General features: G+C 36.8%; 1 protein-coding gene across 1 annotated transcript in view; it reads left to right on the top strand.

Moving 5' to 3' along the window:
- The window catches only part of DNAH7 (dynein axonemal heavy chain 7), a 312,783-nt gene that overhangs the window by 263,939 nt on the left and 26,640 nt on the right, over positions 1 to 22,204 (top strand). Inside the window, exons 60-62 of the mRNA XM_036744029.1 lie at positions 2,552 to 2,782; positions 13,454 to 13,606; positions 15,444 to 15,621. Of these exons, the coding sequence (XP_036599924.1) occupies positions 2,552 to 2,782; positions 13,454 to 13,606; positions 15,444 to 15,621 (562 nt within the window). The remainder of the gene's footprint in view (positions 1 to 2,551; positions 2,783 to 13,453; positions 13,607 to 15,443; positions 15,622 to 22,204) is intronic.

Raw genomic sequence — 22,204 nt, 5'->3', positions numbered from 1 at the left:
TCCCAATAAGTCTCTATCTCAGATGTTCTTTGGACATGCTCAAAAATGTCTGATATCTTTACTAATGGGAATTAATAGAATTACATTGTCCACAATGTAGTCAGCGATAGTGTACTTTGCTTTGGTCAGGAAACATTTGAAGAATTATGTTCAGTTCTGGCCACTGCATTTTAGAATAGGTATTGACAGGCTTGGTCCAGGTGAGGGTTCCTTGGGTAGAGAGGAGACTTCATGCTATGAGACCAGTTCAGAAACTGAAAAGATTTTAGAAGAAAAGATACAACAGAGGGTTTGACAGCTATAAAACTCTCAACTAGCATTTATACGGCACTTTAAGGTATGCAAAGCTGTGCCTATTATTCCTTTTGCTCCTCACAACAACCTTTTGAGATAGGTACTATTATTTATATATATTATATATATCACAATAATATATATTATATAGTATTTTATATATTATATATACAAATATTATATATTACACATAACATTTATATGTATATCATTTATATATATATAATTTATTTTTTTATATACCTCATTTTGCAGAGGAAGAAACTCAGCCTGGGGGAGGTTAAGTAATTTGCCCAGAGATTCGGTTTTTGCTGTTGCTATTGTTGGTCTTTGTAGGCAGGGCTGTGCAAAGTCATCAACTTCACTCTCTCCTGACACAGGTCAGGATGACTGGAGATGGCCCCAAATGCAGTGGGTGAACCTTGGCCTTTTTAAGCTAAGGTCTTTCCCAGGTCTCAGTTTGTCTGAGGCAATACCCATTCAATTAGTTAAAGGCTAAGTAAGCATTGAGGCAAAAAGATGGCCTAGGTTTGCCTTCACAAAAGAAATAGCCAGTAAGTATCTGAGACAGAATTTGAACTTAAATCACCCTGACTCCAAGTCTAGTGCTCTTGGGCAAGTACCACCTAGCTGCCTCTGTCATTTTCAGATATAAGAAGGGTTGTCATTTGAAAAAGGAACTAGACATGTCTTTTCTTGGATGACTGTGTATAGAGCATAGAACTAATCCCAGGTAGAAGTTAAAGGAAGGCCAAACACAAAAACTCCATCCAGAATTTCTTATGAAATAATGATCTCTCCATTACTGGAGGTGTTTGAATAGAGGCTGTAACACCACTTCCTGTTGCTGATGGCATTTATTTGGAGAAAGGTTGGAATTGATGATAACTTCTGCGGTTCTTTTCAACCCTTCAGATTTTATAAACAGACATAGAAAAAGATCATAAACTGTAAAGTAGAACCAGAAAGAAAATAAAAGTTTCCTTGGATGCATAAAATGTGATAAGAACGCGTGTAAATGTTTTTTTGGTTTGTATTTTAACATTTGCATATGTTTTAGCCAGAATCAGTATGCTGAAGTGACCTTAGAATTAGGATAACCTGAGGTCCTGTCCTTTTCAGTTGTGAAGGCTTTGTGACTGCGAGTAAGTCACCAAACCTTTCAGTGCCCCCAGGCAACTGAATTTATCAACAGCAAAACAGTTGCTGATCTGCTTTTGTGGAGGAAGTTTCCCAAGTGGGTCACTCTCTACGCTGATAAAACCACAAGTCTGGAACTCAAATAACTTGGGGAGTTCTAAATTGTAAAATAGGGTTACATTTCCTATGATATGTGCAACTAAAGCAAAAAGGGAGTTTCTATCTTATTGTTGATAATATTAATCACTCAAGGGTTCTTCTTTTCTACTTCCGGAGAAGTGTTCACAGTGTGTCCATTGTCTGTTGAAGAAAGGAGAAAAAACCTTTCTTTATTGCCCAACTGATTCATTTTGATATCCAGTAAGCTTCATGATGTTTTAGCAAATAAACCTTCCTGATGGTTTTTCAGTTTAAATTCAGTCCTTTACATGGAGTCTTTCAGTTTTTATGTGCTTAACTGTTTACCACCACCTGACTATCCCCATACCTAAATAGCCTTGTCTCTTGCTACACTTCACATATTGGCTCTATCCTCCACTTCTTTCCCCATTTCCCTTTGGTGTTAATTGATGCTCTTTAAAAAAAAAATCAGTGCCACATCAAAATAATGTCTTTCCAACCACTCCAACCTTCCCTTGTAACAAAGCATAGTTAACTAAAACAAATCAACACATTGGCCATGTCTGAAAATATTCTCCACCTATAGCCTACCACCTCTCCACCAGGAGGACAGAGGCATATTTCACCATCAATCATCTGATTTTGTGATTGGTCACTGTATTAATTAGCATTCCAAGGTTTTTTAGATGTTGTTCTCCTTTACATTCTCTGTTTCTCCTGACATATTTTGGGCTGACTTGACTCTTGATTGAATCATTGGCTAGGTCTTTTTCTTCACTAAGATGAGTCACTCCTTTCCTTCAAGCTATTCAAAATTGACATCCCCTTCCATGGAGCATCTCTAAAGTAACCGTTTGGAGGAATATGATGAGTAAGAAAGCATAGATGTCCTATATACAAACTCTAGGAACAGTTTTCCTTGAGAATGTTTTGATTCAGCTATTTTTGGACTTTCACAAGGATGCCTGATAGATAAACTTTTGTCTATTGTTTATAGTCTCGAGCTACAGGTGCTGGTGCAAAATCATCAGATGAGGTGGTAAATGAGGTGGCTGGTGACATTTTGGGCAAACTTCCTTCAGACTTTAACATTGAGGCTGCAATGAGGAAATATCCAACAACTTACACACAAAGTATGAACACTGTGCTTGTCCAAGAAATGGGACGGTTTAATAAATTACTGCATACCATGAGAGAATCATGTATTAACATCCAGAAAGCCATCAAGGTAAGATGTTCCCTCCCAAAAGCCAATCATTGTGTTTTACCTTTTTTTAAGTCTGGAATATAATCTGGACCTTGTCTCTATGAAAATAGATATTTAATCAATCACTGAGCGTACAAGGCAAAAATGAAAGAGTGCCAATCCACATTCTATCAGGTACATACAAAAGTATATATGCAATACATACAAAGTAAATTCAAGATAATTTGGGGGTAGGGAAGGCACTAGAAGCTGGGGAATCAGGAAAGGCCATATATAGGAGATGACACTTAATCTGAACTTTGAAGCAAGCCAGGAATTCTCTGAAGTGGAGCTAAGTATGGGACTGCATTCCAGGTATAGGGGAAAGCCTGTGCAAAGGCAGGGGGACAGGATGAGGAATGTAGTGTGTCCTCAAGGCCTGGAGAGGTAGGTTACAAAGGGCTTTAAGTGCTAGAAGAGTTTATACTTGATCTATCAGGCTGTTTCACAGATAACACACAGGGTGCTCTGGAGTTTCTGGACTCCAGCATCTAACAGGTTCACTCTTGATCTGGTCAAACACGAAGGACAGGAAGACAGCTTCGAAGGGGTTAATAATCCTACTTAATTCTAGTCTAGTCTTCTCAAAGAGTTGCTGATAATGGGAGAACCAGCTCCTACAGCATTCCCTAATCACCCTTTTCCCAGGGGCAGGCGAGAAGGCAGGGAGCAACTCCCCCTACATCTCAATGGGATCAATCGAGACAGGCACAGCTTGTGCATTCCCCTAAATCCTCTCAAGCCTTGATGGGGGCTGATCAAGGCACATACAGATTCCCCTATGGGTTCCCTGTGGTTTCTCCACTCACTGACCAGTTCCTACTTGCTTCATAAGGCAACAAAGAAGGCATCTGGCCAACATTAAGCTCACAGGTTAACTTTAGCAATATCATCATTCTGTGCAAGCGTAGTAAATATCACATTATGTCACCCCTCATCTCATGGTGCAGCCTCAGTAGGACTGTCTACTACTATGATTCTAGGAATCTACTATCTATCCTTGGGGTTATACTGGGAGCTATTATCTAATGCTTGGAAACAAGACATTGCCATGGCCATGGATCCTGAGAAACTGAACTCTAAAAAGGATAACAAAATCCTCCTTACATACACAGGCAAAGCGAGTCACTGGATTTTATCGAGCAGGGGAGTTATAGGATCAGACCTTTGCTACAGATAGAGCACTTCAGCAGGTGAATTGGAAAGGGAAGGTTGCGAGGCAGGGAGACCAATTAGATGGCTAGTGTAATAGTGAAGGCAAGAGGTGAAGCAAGCCTGAAGGGGAAGGTGGTTATGGTGTGAGGAGGAGAAGGTGATGGAGACAAGACATGCTGTGGAGGTAGAATCTCTGAGACTTAACAACTGGTTGGCCATGTAGAATGTGGGAGAGCGAGAAGGTCATTTCTGTACACTGAATTTGTTCCCAACTCAGATAGCTTATTCACATATTCAGATTTTAAATATTTTCTCAGGTTCCCTTATGACTTAAGAAGAAAACCATGAAAATATTTTCCCTGTATAATTAACTACTTCTGCTCTTTTCTCCTCCTCAACTTTCTTCTATAACAAAAGCAGAGGATTCTTGGGGATTTTGATGATACTAACTGGCAGAACAGGCTTAATCCTTGCAAAAACAAGAGACTACATTAAGAAAAGAGAACCTAGCTTTATTATTGATTGGTGTAGGAGAAGGAAAGAATATTCACTTCTTTGTCTTCACCTGGTAGCCTCTCTCTTTGTTTTCCTCCTTACTTTGGTCCACTGAGTTTTACGTGGTTGTTCGTGCTAAGAGGGCCCAGCAGTGAACTGTTGTACTTACCAATATACAAGCACATACCAAACATAACCTATTTATTGGAGGTTATAGTATACATCCAGCTTTTCAAGCAGATACCAGAGTGGTGGGCTAGGGTTATAGAAAGTGACTGATCCTTTTTCCCTTGTATCAGAAATGATTAATGGCTGAACTTAAACTGGGAGGGAAATAAAGACTAAAATCTAAGTTATATCACCCTTCAGTTGTTTTGCAGATTCTTTTTCCTCCTTCCCTCCCTCTTTGTCATTATTCATATAAACTGACTTCCCAAAGAGGGTCTACATTATAATTCATTGCTTCATAAGCTTCCTGTAGAGAAGTATTTTGTCTTTTTTTTCATATCTCATGCGATGGTAGCTTCATAGACTTAAAGCGAGAAGGGCCCTTGGAGGCCATGTAGTCCAACCCCCTCATTAAACAGACGATGAAAATGAGGCCCAAGTTTGTTAAATGACTTACCTAGGTCATGCGAGCATTTAGTGGTACAACAGGATATAATGCTTAGCACATTATGGCCATAGCTACTAATGGACTGATTTTAATTGAAGGTTTTTCACTCTAAGTAGCTATTCTAAGGAAAGATTCAAGACAGTTTCAAGATGTAGAATGAGACATGCATTTTTGGACATGGCCGATGTAGAAATTTGCATTGCTCAACTCTGGACGTTTGTTATAATGATTTTAGTTTTTTTTTCTTTCACAGTTGTATGTGAGGGGGCAGAGGTGGAAGGGAAAGAAAATAAATACTTGCTAATTGAAATACATATTAATATAAAATAAAGTGATAAAACTAAAATGTAAAGAAATTGCCACTATCAAGAACTAAAAAGGAAAAGAGCTTTAGGTGTTATAGTCTGTGAATAGCAACAAGAAAAATAATAGGTAATGTTTATAATAGCACTTTACATATATATCTTGGTTGAGCTTCACAATGACTCTGTGAAGTAATGACTACACTCATTTTATAGATGGGGAAGCTGATATAAAGGGCTAAGCGAATTGTTCAGATTCCAACATCTTGAAGGTTCTGAGACAGGATACAAATTCAGATCTTCCTGACACCAGGCCCACCTCTCTCTCCACAACATCCCCTACTAAGTTCTGTTTAACTTCACAACTTCAATCAATAAACATTGATTAAGCTCGTAGTAATGTATCAGCCACTGTGCTAAAGTCAAAAGATACAAATTCAAAACAAAAGCTGTCTCTGCCTTCAGTGAAGGAACTTACATTCTATGAGGAAAACATCATGTACACATATAACCAAACACAAAATATATACAAAGTAAGCTGGGATCTCTAACAACTAATAGGGCCAGGAAATAATTCTTGTAGGAGCTGAACTTTAAAGGAAGCTAAGCTATTTTACAAGGTTGATGTGTGGAAAGAGTTCATTCCAGTCTTGGGGGACAGCCTGTGCCAAGTCTGGGAGATGGGAGATGGAGTGTTCTTTCCCAGCAACCAGGCCAGTCTCACAGGAATGGAGTGCATGGGGAGAAATCACAGGCATTAAGCCAAGAAAGGCAAACTGGATACAGATTACAAAGGGCTTCAAATGTCCAACAAAAGAGTTTGTATTTTAACCTAGAGGCAATTAGGAAGTCACTGCAAATTTTTGATTGAGGGACAGGGAAAACATGGTCAGATCTATGCTTTAGGAATATTGTTTTGGCATCTCTTTGATGGATAGGTTAGAGAAAGGGGAGACTGGAAGCCAGTAGTCAAATTAGGAGACTTTTGGTTTAGTCTGGATAAGAGATGATCAAAGATCTGTGTGCAATGGTACGGTCTCTGTTGATCTACGGAAGGACTAGGGTGGTATCTAGATGAGTAGAAAGAAAGGGGAGGATGGCAAGATGTTTCAGAGGCAAAATCCATGAGACTTAACAATTGATTGACTATGGGAGGTGAGGAAGAGTGACTTGCCAATAGTAGACCTTAAGGGTGAAAGGAAAAATGGTAGTTCCCTTAACAAAAATAGGGAAATTAAAAAGAGGGGTAAATTTTAGGGAAAAGATAGTAAGGTGTGTTTTAAATGTGTGGTGTTTGAGATGGCTTGGGAACATCCGGTGGGAAATATCCAGGCAGTTACTGATGTTCTGAATCAATGCTGTTATGATCCTATGATGAAGGACTGAAACTCAGGAGAGCTGACTTTATAAGCTTCATGAGTTTTTCAAAAACTCAACTGTTTTGCCTCCTCCCATCCCATAGGAATGTTGGTCTGGGACTGTATTCCCAGAACCACACTCTCTTTAACTCTGCTCTTTTAAAATTCCTTCACATTCTTATTATCCATGATACCCTGAATAAACTTTTTTCATCTTCTTTCTCCTTTCCCCTCTTTTCCCCAGACCCCCCAGGCCTTTGTGTCATTTAGTGGTTTAAAAGCAAGAGTAATGTTGCTTTGATTATTTCCCTACTATGATTTCCTTTATATTCTTCAAGGGATCTGTGGTCTCCTCAATGACGTAGTGAACTCACTCCAAGGTGGGCATTAGATTACAAGCTATCTTGTGTGACTCATACGTACAAAAAAAGGCAAAAAAAGCTTATTTTGTGTGTATGTATGTGTGTGTGTGTGTGATTACTTCCTTTACATGCCCAAACCTAAAACCCAGTTTTAAAGAAAATCAATCAAAGAAAGGGCAGGCAGAGTAAATTATTCAAGGTGAGTCCAGAAACTTAGTGAGATGTTTCTGGAAGTTCCAAATGAGCATATCTGTGGGAAGAAAGATGCTTGGCGGCAGACTAGGAGGGGCAGTGCTAAATGAATTGTTCAAAATTTTTTTCAACCTACCATTGTTTCCTAACTTACTTTTCCATTTTGATTCATTATAACATTTTTTCTTCTTTTGACTACTGATGCATCATCTGATAAAATTAGCTATTTTATTTCTAAACTGTCTCCAAGACAAACATTTGTGTGACCTTGAGTAAATCACTTAATCTGCTAGAAGGCTCATTTTCTTCATCAGTAAAAGACAGTAGAATAATAGCACATTTGTCAAACTGTACACAATGGTTTAATTCATATGAACCACCCAATCAGATCAAATAAGAAAGCAATTGGAACATGCTTGCTTTTACTCAGTTTGTAGAAATAATAGACCATTAAAGTTAGGAGGGACCTCAGAAAGTATTCACAGTGGATTTTCCTCATCTTTTGAAGCTTAGTATTCCTCCCTGCAATGGGTCACTGTTTTAGGGTGGGCTCAGTTTTTGGTTTTTCTGCTCAAGCCCACTGCTTTCTCACTGATTGAAAGAGAATTTTTGCCTACTATGATGGCCAAGCAATGAACCATGGCCCTTCAGAATATAATGGAATGATTATGTCCTTTGTTCTGGCATTATGTCTCTCTAATGCAGCCTAGGATAGTATTGGCTTTTTTGGCTGCCATGTTATCTCGGTGACCCATATTAAACTTGCCATTTACTGAAATCCTTAGATCTTTTCCACAGGACCTGTTATCTAGCCATGCCTCTCTCATGTTATAACTTGTGAGGTTTCTTTTGCCTTGAATTTGAACAGATATTATTCTGTTGTTTTTGAGATCATACCCCCAGTATTCCTTTTCTCACCATTTTATTGACTATGAGAGCTACTCCATTTCTTCTAAGGTATTCTTGTCCACAGTAATATACATACATACAGATACACACACAAACATATATATATATATATATATATATGTATGTATGTATATATATATATATATATTTAGTGATCACCTGAATTAAATTCACCCAGCTTGGCAGCTACTTCCAGCAAAATAGTGGGGTAAGAAATGGAAGTAGTATCAGATTTTATATTCTTGGGTTCAAAGATCACTGTAGACAGTAACTGCAGCCATGAAATTAAAAGGTGCTTGCTCCATGGAAGGAAAGCTGTGGCAAATCTGGACAGCATACTAAAAAGCAGAGACGTCACCTTGCAGAAAGAGGTCCATATGGTTAAAGCTATGGTTCTTTCAGTAGCAACGTATGGTTGTGAAAGTCGGACTTTAAGGAAAGCTAAATGTTGCAGAATTGAGGCTTTTAAATTATGATACTGGAGACAACTTTTGAGAATCTATTGGACAGCAAGGAGATCAAATAAAGAAATTAATTCAGGCTATTCATTGGAAGGTCAAATACTGAAGCTGAAGCTTAAATACTTTGGCCATGTAATGAGAAGATGAGATTTATTGGAAAAGACCCTGATGTTGGGAAAGATTGAAGGCAAAAGGAAAAGGAGATGGCAAAGGATGAGAAGGATAGTGTCTTAGAAACAATGAATATGAACTTGGACAGACTTTGAAAGATAGTGGATGATAGAAGGGCCTGGCATGCTATGATCTGCGGGGTCACAGAGTCACGGAGTCAGACATGACTGAACAACAACAGTTTTGTTTAGCTGGAATATTGAGTGCCAGGCAGTCAGAGTAATATGAAATATGGCTGAAAATTTTGGTTGGAACCAGACTGTGGAGAGCCTAAGACTCTATGAGGAGGAGTTTATATAGACTCCCAGCTGGGAGTCTTTGAAGGCTTTTGGGCAAGGCACTGATATGATCAAACATGAGCCTTAGTAAGATTCTTTCTGCAGCAGTGTGGATAATATATTAAAGAAGTGACAGACTAGAACTGAGGAGGCCTGGAAGGAGGCTTTTCTAGTAGTCCAGGTGAAAGGTGGTAAAGACTTGGAAATATGAGTGGAGAGAAAGGGATATGTGCAAGAGATGTTGTGGAGGGTAGACTATAAAATTTGACCACCAATTGAAAGTGAGAGAGGTGCAATGAAAAAGGAAGAATCAAGCCTCTGATGCTTTGGTTAAGAACTTGGGTGACTGGAAGATTATTGGTGCCTTCAACAGAAATAAGGAAGATTGGGGGTAAAAACAGATTTAGGGAGAAAGATGTTGAGTATGCTTTCAACAGTCAACAAGTGTTTACTGAGTTAAAAGGCAGCATGACATAGTGGATTGAGAGTGACACCTTGACACCGAGAAGGTCTGGGTCCAAGTCCATCTCCAACACATTCTGGCTGTGCGACCTTTTAAGTGAGTTCCTTTGTCTCTAAGTATTCTAAGCAACTTTACTAGTTGCAGAGAAGGCAGAGGGAGCTTTCCCACCAGCGAGCTCCATTTAACCAATGAAATCACAGGTCTAGCCCCTATCCCTGAGTGCCCTCCATTGGGCTTATGTGCCACAAAACAGTCCTCAAGGACACATTGTGTTTCGTATGCTGATAGGACATCTAGGAGATACCCAGTAATCAATAGGAGGCAGCAGATGGGAGTTCATGAGAGAGATTAGAACTATATCTACACATCTGGAAGTAATCTGACTAGAGATGATAAATGAATCCATGGGAGTTGTTCACATTATTTCAGACCAAGAACAGAACCTAAGGAGGATCAGAGAGGAGATTGATGAACCAGCAAAGGAGACCAAAGTAGAGTCTTCAGATAGGTTGGAGAATTGTGGGAAAAGAGAGAGAGAGAGAGAGACAGACAGACAGACAGACAGACGTGTCAAAGGAAGAGAATGTATGGAGGAGGAGGGAAAGGTCATCACTTACAAAGTTTCAAACAGATCAAGGAGGATGAGAGCGAGAAAGAGATTTAGAAGTTAAGGTACATGGCAAACCTAGAAGAGATTTGGTTTCGTAGAATCATGGGAGTTGGAAGCCTTTTTGATAAGGGTGTGAGGAAGTAGAAGCAACCAGGACAGACAAAACTTTCTAGGCATTTAACAGTGATTAGATAACATTTAGATAGCATTTTAAGGCTTGCAAAGCTCTTTAAGGGATAGTGTGAATTGACTACATCAAAGGAAGAAATTGAAAATGAGAGAGAGGTGCTAGCTGATGGAGCACCAGTGTTTTCTTGGTGTTAATTGTTAGGTCAAAATTAGCACAAACAGCAGAGAATTGATCCGTACTTTGTTGCATCTCAGCTTCAGAGGCTGCATTGAGTGCATAATCATCTGCAAACAGAAAGTCATGCACCAACACTCTCTCCACTTTGGTCTTGGAATAATCACTGGAACAAGCTCCCAGAGAAAATAAGAGGAAGTGGGGTGAAGGAGATCTAAGAGGGTTACTGTTGACAAGCCACCTTTTACTTGGAGACTGTAGCAGAGGAGGAAAGGGGTGAAGATGTGGAGGGGTTCTGAGGGCCACTCAGTGCAGCAATTTGAGTGAAGGCTCTTTGTATGACTTTGAGAACTTTAAAAATAAGGAGGCTTGATGAATTTCTCCTACCCATTTCAATTCTATATTTGGCAACAAAAGACTCTCTACATGAATGAGTAATTCAGTGTCCTTGCTAGATTAGGGGAAATGGAGGAAACACACAAGACCTGTTTGTCCAAAAATATTTACTGGAAGTGTCATTTTTTGTCAATGATACAGTAAAATGTATATCCAATAAAGGACCTTTGGAAAAAGAATTAAAATTAATTGGAGGCTAAATAATTCAAAAACATTAGTGGGTCAAAGAACAAATCATAGAAATTATAGATAATTCCATCAAAGAAATTACAATAATGAGACAACATACCCAACCTAGGATCTAGGAATAGAAAGAAAAATAAAACAGTTCTTTCCCTTGAGGAGTTTACAGTCTTCTTGGAAGAAGGTTACAACACGTAAATAAATACAAGATACATGCAAAACAAAAATAAATACCCAATCGCTTCAGTACAGGTCAGGGGTTGGTGCAGTAATGACTAAAGGAAGCAGAAAAGCCTTTTTCTAGGAGGCTGCATTTGAGTTGAGCTTCAGATGAAGTGCCCAGAGGTAGAAATGGAGAACATAGTCTATGGGATACTACTAAAATACTCTAACCAAACAAAAAAGAGAAAGGACAGAGTACATGCAATCCAAAAATCCCAGCACCAAACTAGAAATTCTGAAAAGCAAGGAAGAGATTAACAACATTGAAAGGGAAAAAAATCACTGAATTTATAAATAAAACAAGGAGCTGGTTTTAACAACAACAAAAACCTAATAAAAATAAATAGCTAATCTATTTTTTCCATAAAGAGAGAGGAAAACCAAATTGTTGATATCAAAAATAAAAGAATTCATAACAAATGAAAATGAAATAAAGGAAACTCAGGACTTATCTTTTTGGACAAAATATTTCTAAATACATTAAACATGCAGATTAAGAAAATAAGAAATTGATTATTTAAATAAACTAATGTTAAAAATGCACGAACCGGTCACAAAAATGAGTCATGGCAGTCATAATTTAAGCAGCACTACAACAAGGAGAGAAAAAAGCTCATGATAGGTGGCCTTGATTTTATTAGTATAGTAGAAATTGAGGTTATGGGAAGCAGGAAGACTAGCAAAGGTGTAGGGGCTTTAAAGAGAGGTTTTGGAACAGCTGCAATGGAGTGTGAGAGAGGCTCTCTTCTGAGCTCCAGTCTCATCTCCACCTGCTTGCTGGACATCTCCTCCTGGAAGTACCACGAGCATTCCAAACTCAAAGTGTCCAAAACTGAGCTTATTATCATTCACCCCAGATCCACCCCTACTCCTAGTTTCCTGTTTCTTTTGAAGGTATCATCATCCTTTCAGTCACCCAAATTCAATCTCTCCCCTCTCTCCTATCTATCTACTTCTCCTTATGCATCCCATAACCTTCATACTTCACACCCTCCTCATTTCTCACCTAGACTGTTGTTACAATAGTTTCCTGACTAGTCTTTCTTCATCCAGTCTCTCCCCTCTCCATTCCATCCTCCACACAGCTTCCGAATCGATATTCTTAAAGCACAGGTCAGGTCATGTCGCTTCTCTGCTCAAGAAGCTTCAATTGTTTCCTCTTGCTTCTAGGATGAAATACAGATTACTCTGTTTGGCATTTAAATCCTTTCACAATCTGGTTCCAACTTGTCCAGACTGATTACATCCCCTTATACTCTATATTTTAGCCTAACTGGTCTTTGCTGTTTTCTGTGCTTTTGCAAACACTATTCCCATTTCCCACTTAAAACCCACCTCCAGGCTTGAAGTATTCCCTTGATCACCTCTACCTCTCAGAGCCCTTCAAGGTTCAACTAAAGTGCCTTCTTACCTTGAAGCCGTTTCTGATTCCTCCAGCTGTTACTGCCTCAAGCCCTACTCCATGCAAAAATACTTCTATTTATATTTCTTTTGTATATTTCTTGTGTGTGAATATACATGTTACCCTTCCCCAAGAACAATGTAAGCCCTTTAAGGGAAAGGACTGTTACTTTTTTTTCTTTCTATACCTAGGACCTAGCATAGTAACTGACACATAGTAGTAGATACTTAATAAATTCTTGTTGCATTCGAATTGATTTAAATTAGGAAGCAGTTAGGACCCAGGTAAGATGGGAGAACATGAATTCGTAGTGGACCCAGTTGGCATAGTTGTGGCAGTCAGCAGTACAGAAATAGTTATGGAGAAAGTGAATAGTGGCCATGACTCAAGATTGAGAATTGGCAGTTGATGAAGAGCAATTTGATCATGGGGCAAGGGACTCAGTAGCAGAAGACATTGTACATAGCTTAACTAGTCACCTGGTAGTATCAAGGCTATGAAGAGAGGAAAAATAAGGTCAGAGCAGGACTGGTGGATTGAGAAAATAGAGTAGGGTGCTAAGGCAGAGCCTGAAAGTCTTGGTGAGGATAAAGAACGGGTTTAGGAAGAAGTAAAGTAGAGGAACATATAGGAACAGAGGAGGTTTGGGATAAGAAAGGTAAATGTAGCCAACTATATTTAAGAAATAAGGAAGAGAGGAAGAGCTGATTGCCCCTGATATGTGGTTGGTTTTCTTGCTTTTATTTTTTTAACCAAATGTCAAATTTGCTTTAGGGACTTGTTGTAATGTCTTCAGATCTGGAGGAAGTTGCAAAAAGCATTCTGATAGGCAAAATTCCAGGAATGTGGATGGGAAAATCCTACCCAAGCCTCAAACCACTTGGCAGCTATGTGAATGATTTCCTTGCCAGGTTAAAATTCTTAGAGGTAAGCAATAACCAATCTGATAGCTGCTATACAGTTAAGGTTCTTTTTTGTCATTTTATTCCATTTGAATAGAATGTCATTTTGTTCCATTTGAATAGTATTGCTGTGCCAGTTGAAGCCAGCTTGCCAGTCATTCTCAGATGTATTTTATGTAGTCATTTCACTAACCCATCAACCTACATAGTTCCATAAAACTGATTTCTGGAGGCTTCTCCAAGTAGCAGATGTGCATTTTCGGTGAAGTCAGCTTCACAAAGGGCATTCAAATCAGTCGAATGTAAAGAAAAAACTTTAATTAAATTGGCTTGCCCATTGAGTATCAAATATGAACTCAGATCCCTAATGTATATATGCTGAGCGTCTTAATTAGTTTGATGAGCTATTCGATGAGTAATCTGATTGATTTTTCCTGTATAGTAGTCTACTAAGTCATAAGAATCACTCATTTGGTTGATTTCATGATGGTAGTGATATAAATGCCTAATCATCTTGAAAATACTGGCTAAGCAAGTTAGACTCCACCACTATTGTTCTTAGAGTAGTGATCATTACTACAATATTAACAATTATACCTTCCAGATATATCTTGGCAGCAATAAAAGGCTGGACTTTTGTTAGACATGTATGTGAGCTCAATACTAAGGAACACTTCTGCCCTGTCTCCCCACAGTCCTCCTGTCTTGGCTTTGGGCTTTATGCTTATTGCAAAAACAGCTGGGAAGAGGAAGAACACGGAAAATAATTTGCAGCTTTCAAATCCAGTTCCCTAGAGTGCACTTAGTATCAGAGGTCCACAAAAGATATCAACTCACTAATTAGTTTAGTGTACAGCTCGTCACCCAGACATGGTGCTTACAAAAGAAAAATCAAGTTGTGTCCCATTATTTGTGAAGACCTCAGACTATCTGTAGTAAGAAACAAAGACTGCAGTAGTTTATGTGGGTTTGCCATTTAACTGCCATCTTGCCCAGCTCTTCTGGTATAGATTAGACTAAACTGTGTTTTGATAAAGAAGTCGTCAAAATTTTATATTATCTGGGGAGGGAGCGGGGAGGGAGGGGAGAAAATCTGGAACTCAAAATTATGTAGAACCGTGTGTGGTAAACTAAAATTAAATAAATAAATTTTAAAAAAAATAAAAAAAATTATATTATCCAATTTTGGCAGATTAGGAAGAGAGAAATGGGAAGATATACCTTTCTGACTAGACTTTATGCTTGTCTCTTTTTTAAAATCTTTGTAATATGGTAGACTGTTTAATTTACCATGGTAATATGGTAACATGGTATATTATGACTACTCTCTACATTAACTTTCAGTGAAAATGACTATCTTTAGATTTTGGGGTAAGTTTAAGAATTGAGTTTGCAAAAGATAGCTATACTTGCATTCATTGTGTATTATGATTATTGGACTTTTTAAGGGAGATATGAAGTATAGAAGGATGAATAGTTCTAGGTAAAAATCTATTTCCAGAGAAATGCCTCACAAATGGAGCATTTATGATTTTTATCTTTATTGATAATGTGGACGTTGAAGCTATTCTTACAAAGGGCAACATTACATCGTATCCCACTCAGGCTATCTAGCCCTAGGTAAAAATGAAAGTGGAAGAGTTTGTCTTCTGTATCACTCCTTTTCTATGTACCTTACCCCCCCCCCACCCTTGCAGTGGCACCACTTCCTCCTCATAGGGTCAGCTCATTGCATAACTTACCTAAAATATAACTAGAATGGTTTCTATGACAATTTTTATTCACAGATGTTGAAATCTTAACAGTTGAGAGACTTCATTCACAGTGATAAAGCCTTTATCTTTCCCGTTGTGCTTATGTAGTATTGGTATGAAAATGGAACACCACCAGTCTTCTGGCTCTCAGGCTTTTTCTTCACTCAAGCGTTCTTAACTGGAGCACAGCAGAACTTTGCAAGGAAATATACTATCCCCATTGACCTGCTTGGTTTTGACTATGAAGTTATGGATGACAAAGAATATAGGCATGCTCCTGAAGATGGTAAGCTCAAAAGAAGTCTCATAATGATAGACCAGATTTGTAAATTGAACAAAAAACATAACATTAACTAAATTTTCTAAGTTTAGCAAAGAATTTATAAGCTACTCACTAATGAATGTTAAAATTAAAAATTAGAATGTTGAAATGTCATCTGTTTTTATGCCAATCTCAAAACTTCAAATATGGTCTAATCCTGAAGAGTATAGGTTCCCCCGATTGTTAAGAGAGTTTTTTTCCCCCGGACTTCCTTCTGTGATGACACAGTTTAGAAATGGCTGGTATTTTGAGAGCAAATGTATATAATAACAAAGATGCTTTTGTATATGAAGTTGGATGGTTGGCATTAAGGATATCAGCTTTAAGGAGGTTTCTCTTTATAATCTTACTCAGTTCTTTTTTTTTGTTTATTGCCCAACAGAAACCAAATTTTGTGGAGATTGTTGTTAATAAAAATGAATATCATTTAAGAAAAGCTATGGATTTTGTGAATTATACAAAGATTAATTCCTCCTTATATAATTCTACTTTGTCAATGGCTCAATTAAGACATTTCTTAATGTCTAAGAAATTTGTTTCTGCCATGAATCTGTCATACTTTTGCTATCTATCTGTGATCTCACCAAACTACCCTTTAGTGGTATGTATGGAAACCCATCTATGCCTTGTGTGCCTCTTGTACATGACCTCCTAAAAATCTGCAATAGAAATTTTCCTCAATATGCTGGACTGAATGCAAAAATATCAACTAATAATCAAAAATACCTAGTCTCAGTTTGTCCAATACATTGCAATATTTGGTATGTTATTTCAGTTAATATATTATTTTGTGGTACTACTAATGCTTTAGAATGGTGACTAGGAAATAATTCATCAAGAAGAGAAAAAATAGGTCATTTTCTCAGATCTAGATTGTGAAAGCACACTTTGAAACCACAACTTTCCCGGAAATTCAGATGATGTATTCACATTGAATCACATTTAATTCCCCCAGCACTTAGTAATGGTTCATATTTTATTATCTGTAATCTCATATATCTAAAAATATGTTGTTTTGTAATAGTTCCCTGCTTGCTCCACATATCTATGTCTTATCTACCAAATTAAATTGTAAGTGCCTCAGCATCAGGAAACTATTTTCTAGACATCCCCTATAGCACCTAGTACAAGGCTGAACACGTATTAACATATACACAGTAACACAACAGTAATGCCCATGAAGTTAACATACTTTATCATGGGAGATGGGAAACAGATTCATCCTCATTCCATACAAATACTAAAATTTCCGCTGAAAGTTAATAGGGGACAGGAGATAATGATGCCATCCACAAATTTGATGGTTAGAAAGTAGCTATATATCTATCAGAAAGACGGAGATGATGTAAAAATATCTCACATTTTTAGGTTTTAGAGAGTATTTAAAACTATCTTTCATGGAAATAATATAATTGATTATATCATAGCCAGAATCTAGTTCTGTGCCCAAATTTGATCTGATCTCTATTTGTAATCTGAGCACTGGACTAATAAGAACCTGGAGAAAAATCTTTGTGAAAATTTGAGGGATTGTGATTGGTTGATATTTTAGCGACAGGACTTCAAACTAGCTGCTCTGTCATTGTTATAATTATACCTTTTTCTCAATTATTTCACCACTGGTAATATCCATAACTATTAACAGTTTTATTTCTCACAGTAAAAACACATTCAATAATAAGATATAAAAATGAGAACTCTAATAATTAAAGATATTGAAATGAAAAAAAATCCTAATGATACATGGGATGCATTGTAACATATACAGCACAGCTAATTTGACCTCCAGCCAGAGTTACATCACCAGTTAAGTCTAAAAAGTTCAGATGTTTGCCAGTGGCTGATTTCTGCAGAGCCCTATCATTCCTGCTCCTTTTTGTTAGATGTCTCAATTCAAAATTGCTTGGAATACTTAGAAAGCTTTTAATCCTGTTGTCCTAGGCATACCCTGTGAGAGGGCGAGAAAGAGAGAGAAAAGAAAAGGGAGAGGGGAGGGGAGAAAGAGAGAGAGACACACAGAGAGTAAACAAATAATTTTTTAAATTTCTAACCCCCTTGGTTCTATTAGGGATGGATACCTGGCCAGAATTCTTCAATTTTTAAGACCCAGATAAGCAAAATGTTAGAGGAAGTTTAGCCTAGGAAGAAAACCTGTAACAGTGAGTGACCAAGAATAATGCATTATAAAATACCTTCATAAAAACCACATTCCTAGTAAGTAGTTGGAGTTTCTCCAATGATCTTTCTTCTTTAGTAGTTATGTTATGTAATCAGAGCAGAAATGAAGAACAAGATTAAACCACAAAATAGCTATGGGTTTGACAAACCTAGCTGAAAGTCTTGTCAAGAGAATAGTGCCAAGCATTAATATCCTATTAAGGTGTGCTAGGAGTGAGGAATTGCGGGGATTGGAGAATCAGATAGCTGCCTCAGAGAGCTTAGGCAGGAGAAAGTACCTGAAGGTTGTAGCTATGATGACCATGTCTCCAACTTTGGAGCAGAGGGGAAAGAGAATGACCAAATGTCAGGAAATAGATTGATTCCCAAGCAAGAGAAGAAAGGGAAATCTACCTGACTAAACAAGAGAAAAAGGGAGAGGAAAAATATATATGTAACCAGATAAAAGCAGGAAAAAAGGAACAAATTAACAACACCTTAAAGGGAAAAGGGTAAGAATAGAGAAGAGAGGCTGGGGGGAGGAAGAATAAAGGAAAAAAGCCAGTAAGAACAGAACCACCTTTAAAGAAGATTAAAGTAAAGAAGGAACATAATATGGTATTTATAGCAGGAGAGAGAACTTGAAACCGAAAAGCTTCTGCACAGACTACATTAAGGCATCTAGGATTAGAAGGAAAGTGGCTAAGTAATAAAAAATCTTTTTATCAAATTTCTCTGTTGAGACCTTGATACTCAAGATATATGATATGTGATATATGTGTGTGCATGTGTGTATTATATGTATATATACACATACACATACATGTATACTAAAATCATTTCCTAGTAGATAAATGGTCAAAGGATATGAACAAATAGTTCTCAAAAGAATTTCAAAGTATTCACAACCACATTAAAAAAAACCCTCTAAATCACTACTAAGAGAAATACACATCAAAACATCCTGGAGGCTCCATTTCACATCCCGAAAATAGGCAAATATAACAAAAAATGGCAACACTTGATGTTAGAGGGGTTTGGAAGGTTAGTTGTTGGTGGACCTGTGAAATGATACAAGCACCTTGCAAAGCAATTTGGAATTTTTCGAATGAAGTGACTAAAACCTTCATACTTTTTGCTATGCCTCTCCATAAGGAACGGTGGAGAAGACAAAGTGGGAGTAATCTAAGATTGGGGTTTGAAAAGATATAAGTAGTAATTGAACCAGAGAGCAAAGAATTCAGGGATAGAAAACAGTGTAAAGTGTAACTGGCTTACTATAGGGTAAAATTTTTGAACGGAAGAAAATAAGGACGAAGTTCTATAAAGTATCCCTTTGACAATTTGATATGGCATTAAAAATGTAAATTAACTTTGGAAGTATTGTCATTTAAGTTCTTTATTTCTTTAAGGAGTACTTTGTAATAGAATCTATTGAATCTATATATGTTTTTTGTGTGCTTTGGTATTTTGATCCCCAGATATTTTATGCATTTTGTAGTTATCTGCAGTGGCATTTCCTTTTCTATTTTTGTTCCTTAGGTTTGTTATTTTCATAAAGAAATGCAGAGATTTATTTTGTAGTTGCAAGTTTGCTGAAGATATTGTCTCAATTAATATTTTTGATGATTCCCTAGGATTTTCCAAGTAAATTATCATATATATATCACAAGCAAATAGGGATAATTTTATCTCTTTGCATATTTGTATGTCTTTAATTTCTTTTTGTTGTCTTATTGCTGTTTCTGTTCTTTACAATACCATATCAAATAATAGTGGGGAGACTGGACATCTTTGCTTCATTTCTGTATTTATTGGAAAAGGTTATAATATATCCCTATTGCATATGATGCTTGCTTTTGGATTTAGATAGGTATTTTATGATATTAAAGGTATTCCTGTTTGTACTTTGTAGGATTTTTAGCATAAAAGATTGTAATACTTTGTCAAAGGCTTTTTCTGCATATATTGAGATGACCGTGGGGTTTGGAATGTTTTGGTTTTTAATGTGATTAATTATGTTGATTGTTTTCCTAATGTTGAAACATCCTTGCATCCCTGGTTTAAATACCATTTGGTCATAATGATTTCTTGGATAAATCAGTACATTCTGTTTGACAGGACTTTGTTTAAAATGTTTGAGTTAATATTCACTAATGATGTTCACTTATAGTTTTCCTTTTTCATTTTATCTTTCCCTGATTTAGATATTAAGACTATTTTTCTCATAAAAGGATTCTGATAGGGTACTTTCTTTTTCAGTTTTTGGGAATAATCTGTAAAATATGGGTACTAACTGTTCTTTAAAAGTTTGATAAAATTGTCCTATCACCAAGACCAGCTTTTTGTTTGTTTTTCCCCCTTGGTAGTTCCTTTATAGCTAGATTTCTTTCTTTTTTCTGAGATCTGGATTATATAAGATCTCTATCTGGTCTTCTGACCATTTCAGTAATTTATATTGTTGAATGTATTCCTCCATTTCTTTTATATTTTCAGTTTTGTTAGCATATAATCATTCATAATATGTTATGGTTATTCTTTAAATCTCTTCTGGTTTGTGCGTTTGCTATTCATTTGCTTGTTCATTTGATATTTTATTGATTTGATTTTCTGCCCTCTTTTTAATTGGATTAGCTAAAGGTTTATCAATTATATTACTCTTTTCAAACAACCAGCTTTTAGTTTTTATTTATTGTTTCTATGGGTTTTATAGTTTCTGATTTAGCGATTTCTCCCATTTTAATATCTCTGCTTTTTTGCTTATTTTAGGTTTGTTTATTCACTAATTTTTAAAATTATTATTCAGTTAATTAATCCTTTTTTCCATTTTCTTAATGTATGTCTGTATATCTGTGATGTTTCCCCTAAACAAATTTAGCTGATTATCAGAAATACTGCTCTGTTATTTCATCTTTATTATTTTCCTTCATGTAATTATTCATTGTTTCTGTGATTCGATCTTTCACACATTCATTATTTAATGTTCCATTGTTAAATCTCCATTTGGGTCTGTGTCTTTTGTTTGTGATCCCTGAACCAATGACTCTTTTTACTGTGTTATAGTCTATCAAGGATGTATTATTAATGCATTTTTACATTTGCTTGCAAACTCTGCGCCCAAATAGGTAGTCAGTTTTTGTGAATATTCTATGTGGTTCTGGGAAATATGTATATTCTTTTGCAGTCCCATTCAGAAAACACTGTAAGTCTTTTAACTCTAGTTTCTTCAGCAATTTGTTCAGTTCTACATTTTTCCCTTTTATTTATCCTTTTATTAGACTTATCTAAAACTGAGAAGATATTGAAGTTTCCTGTTACTATTGTTATTTTTATGTCCTCTTGTAGTTCAGTTAATGTTCTTTATCAATACTAAGGCATTTAGAGCATATAAGTTTATTGCTGATATTGGTTTGTTGTCTATAGTTTCATTTACAATAATATAGTTTCCTTGTTTATCCTATTTTATTTTTTTAATGTTTGTTTTTGCTTTGTCAGATAGCATGGTTGCAACTCCTGCTTTTTGGATTTACTTGATGTATATTAAAATGTTTCCTACCTTATCAGTTTTGTTTTGTATATGTCTTTGTTTCTTAAATGTGTTTCTTATAAGCAACAGATTGTAGGGTTTTGTTTTCTTATCTAATCTGTTATTCTTTTTCATTTTTGGATTAATCCATTCACATTAAAAGTCATGAGAGTTATGTATTTTTATATTTACCTTCATTTGTCTCTAATATTCAGTTGTTTTAGATTGTGATATTCCCTTTCCTATTCTTTTCTAAGGTGGTCCTCTTCTCATTGGTTATCTTCAATTCACCTCTGATCACTTCCTCCCATTAGTTACTCCTTTCCCTTTGGAGTTTTGCTAATTAGTTCCTTTTTCTTTCTTGCCTTTATCTTGTTATGTAATTCTCTCCCCTACTCTTTCTTTTCTTCTCAGTCAAATAGATTCCCTCTTCCCTTGCATCTAGTTTTTAATAATTTTTAATTTTTCATTATTTGCACTCATTTCCAGAGGTTGTTTCTCTCATTCTCGTTATCCATCTTCTCTTTCTGGCTAGAGTAAAACCTCATTGTCTTTTACCTGATCCCTATATTTTCTGCATTTCTCATGGAATCAAAACTTCCAAGTTAGCCGTTCTGGGCCCTGCTCTCTGGGCAATTTCTACCCACTGCCTAATAAAGCTTGCCTCATGTACTCTTCCTTTCCACTTTGCCTCACTTCCAGGACAAATCCAACATAGCCCTGTGATAGTACACCCACTTCACCTCCATGTCCCTTATTATGCATTCCACCATTGATTTACATCCTCACCCCGATCAGCTTCTTTTCTCCATTTGCCTCAAAATCTCCTTCCTGGGTCTATACCTTCCCATTTTTCCAGGTGCC

This window comes from Trichosurus vulpecula, chromosome 2 (genome assembly GCF_011100635.1).
Source record: "Trichosurus vulpecula isolate mTriVul1 chromosome 2, mTriVul1.pri, whole genome shotgun sequence".
NCBI lineage: Eukaryota > Metazoa > Chordata > Mammalia > Diprotodontia > Phalangeridae > Trichosurus > Trichosurus vulpecula.
Note: the sequence above shows the minus strand (reverse complement) of the source record. Positions and strands in the feature narration are given on the sequence as shown.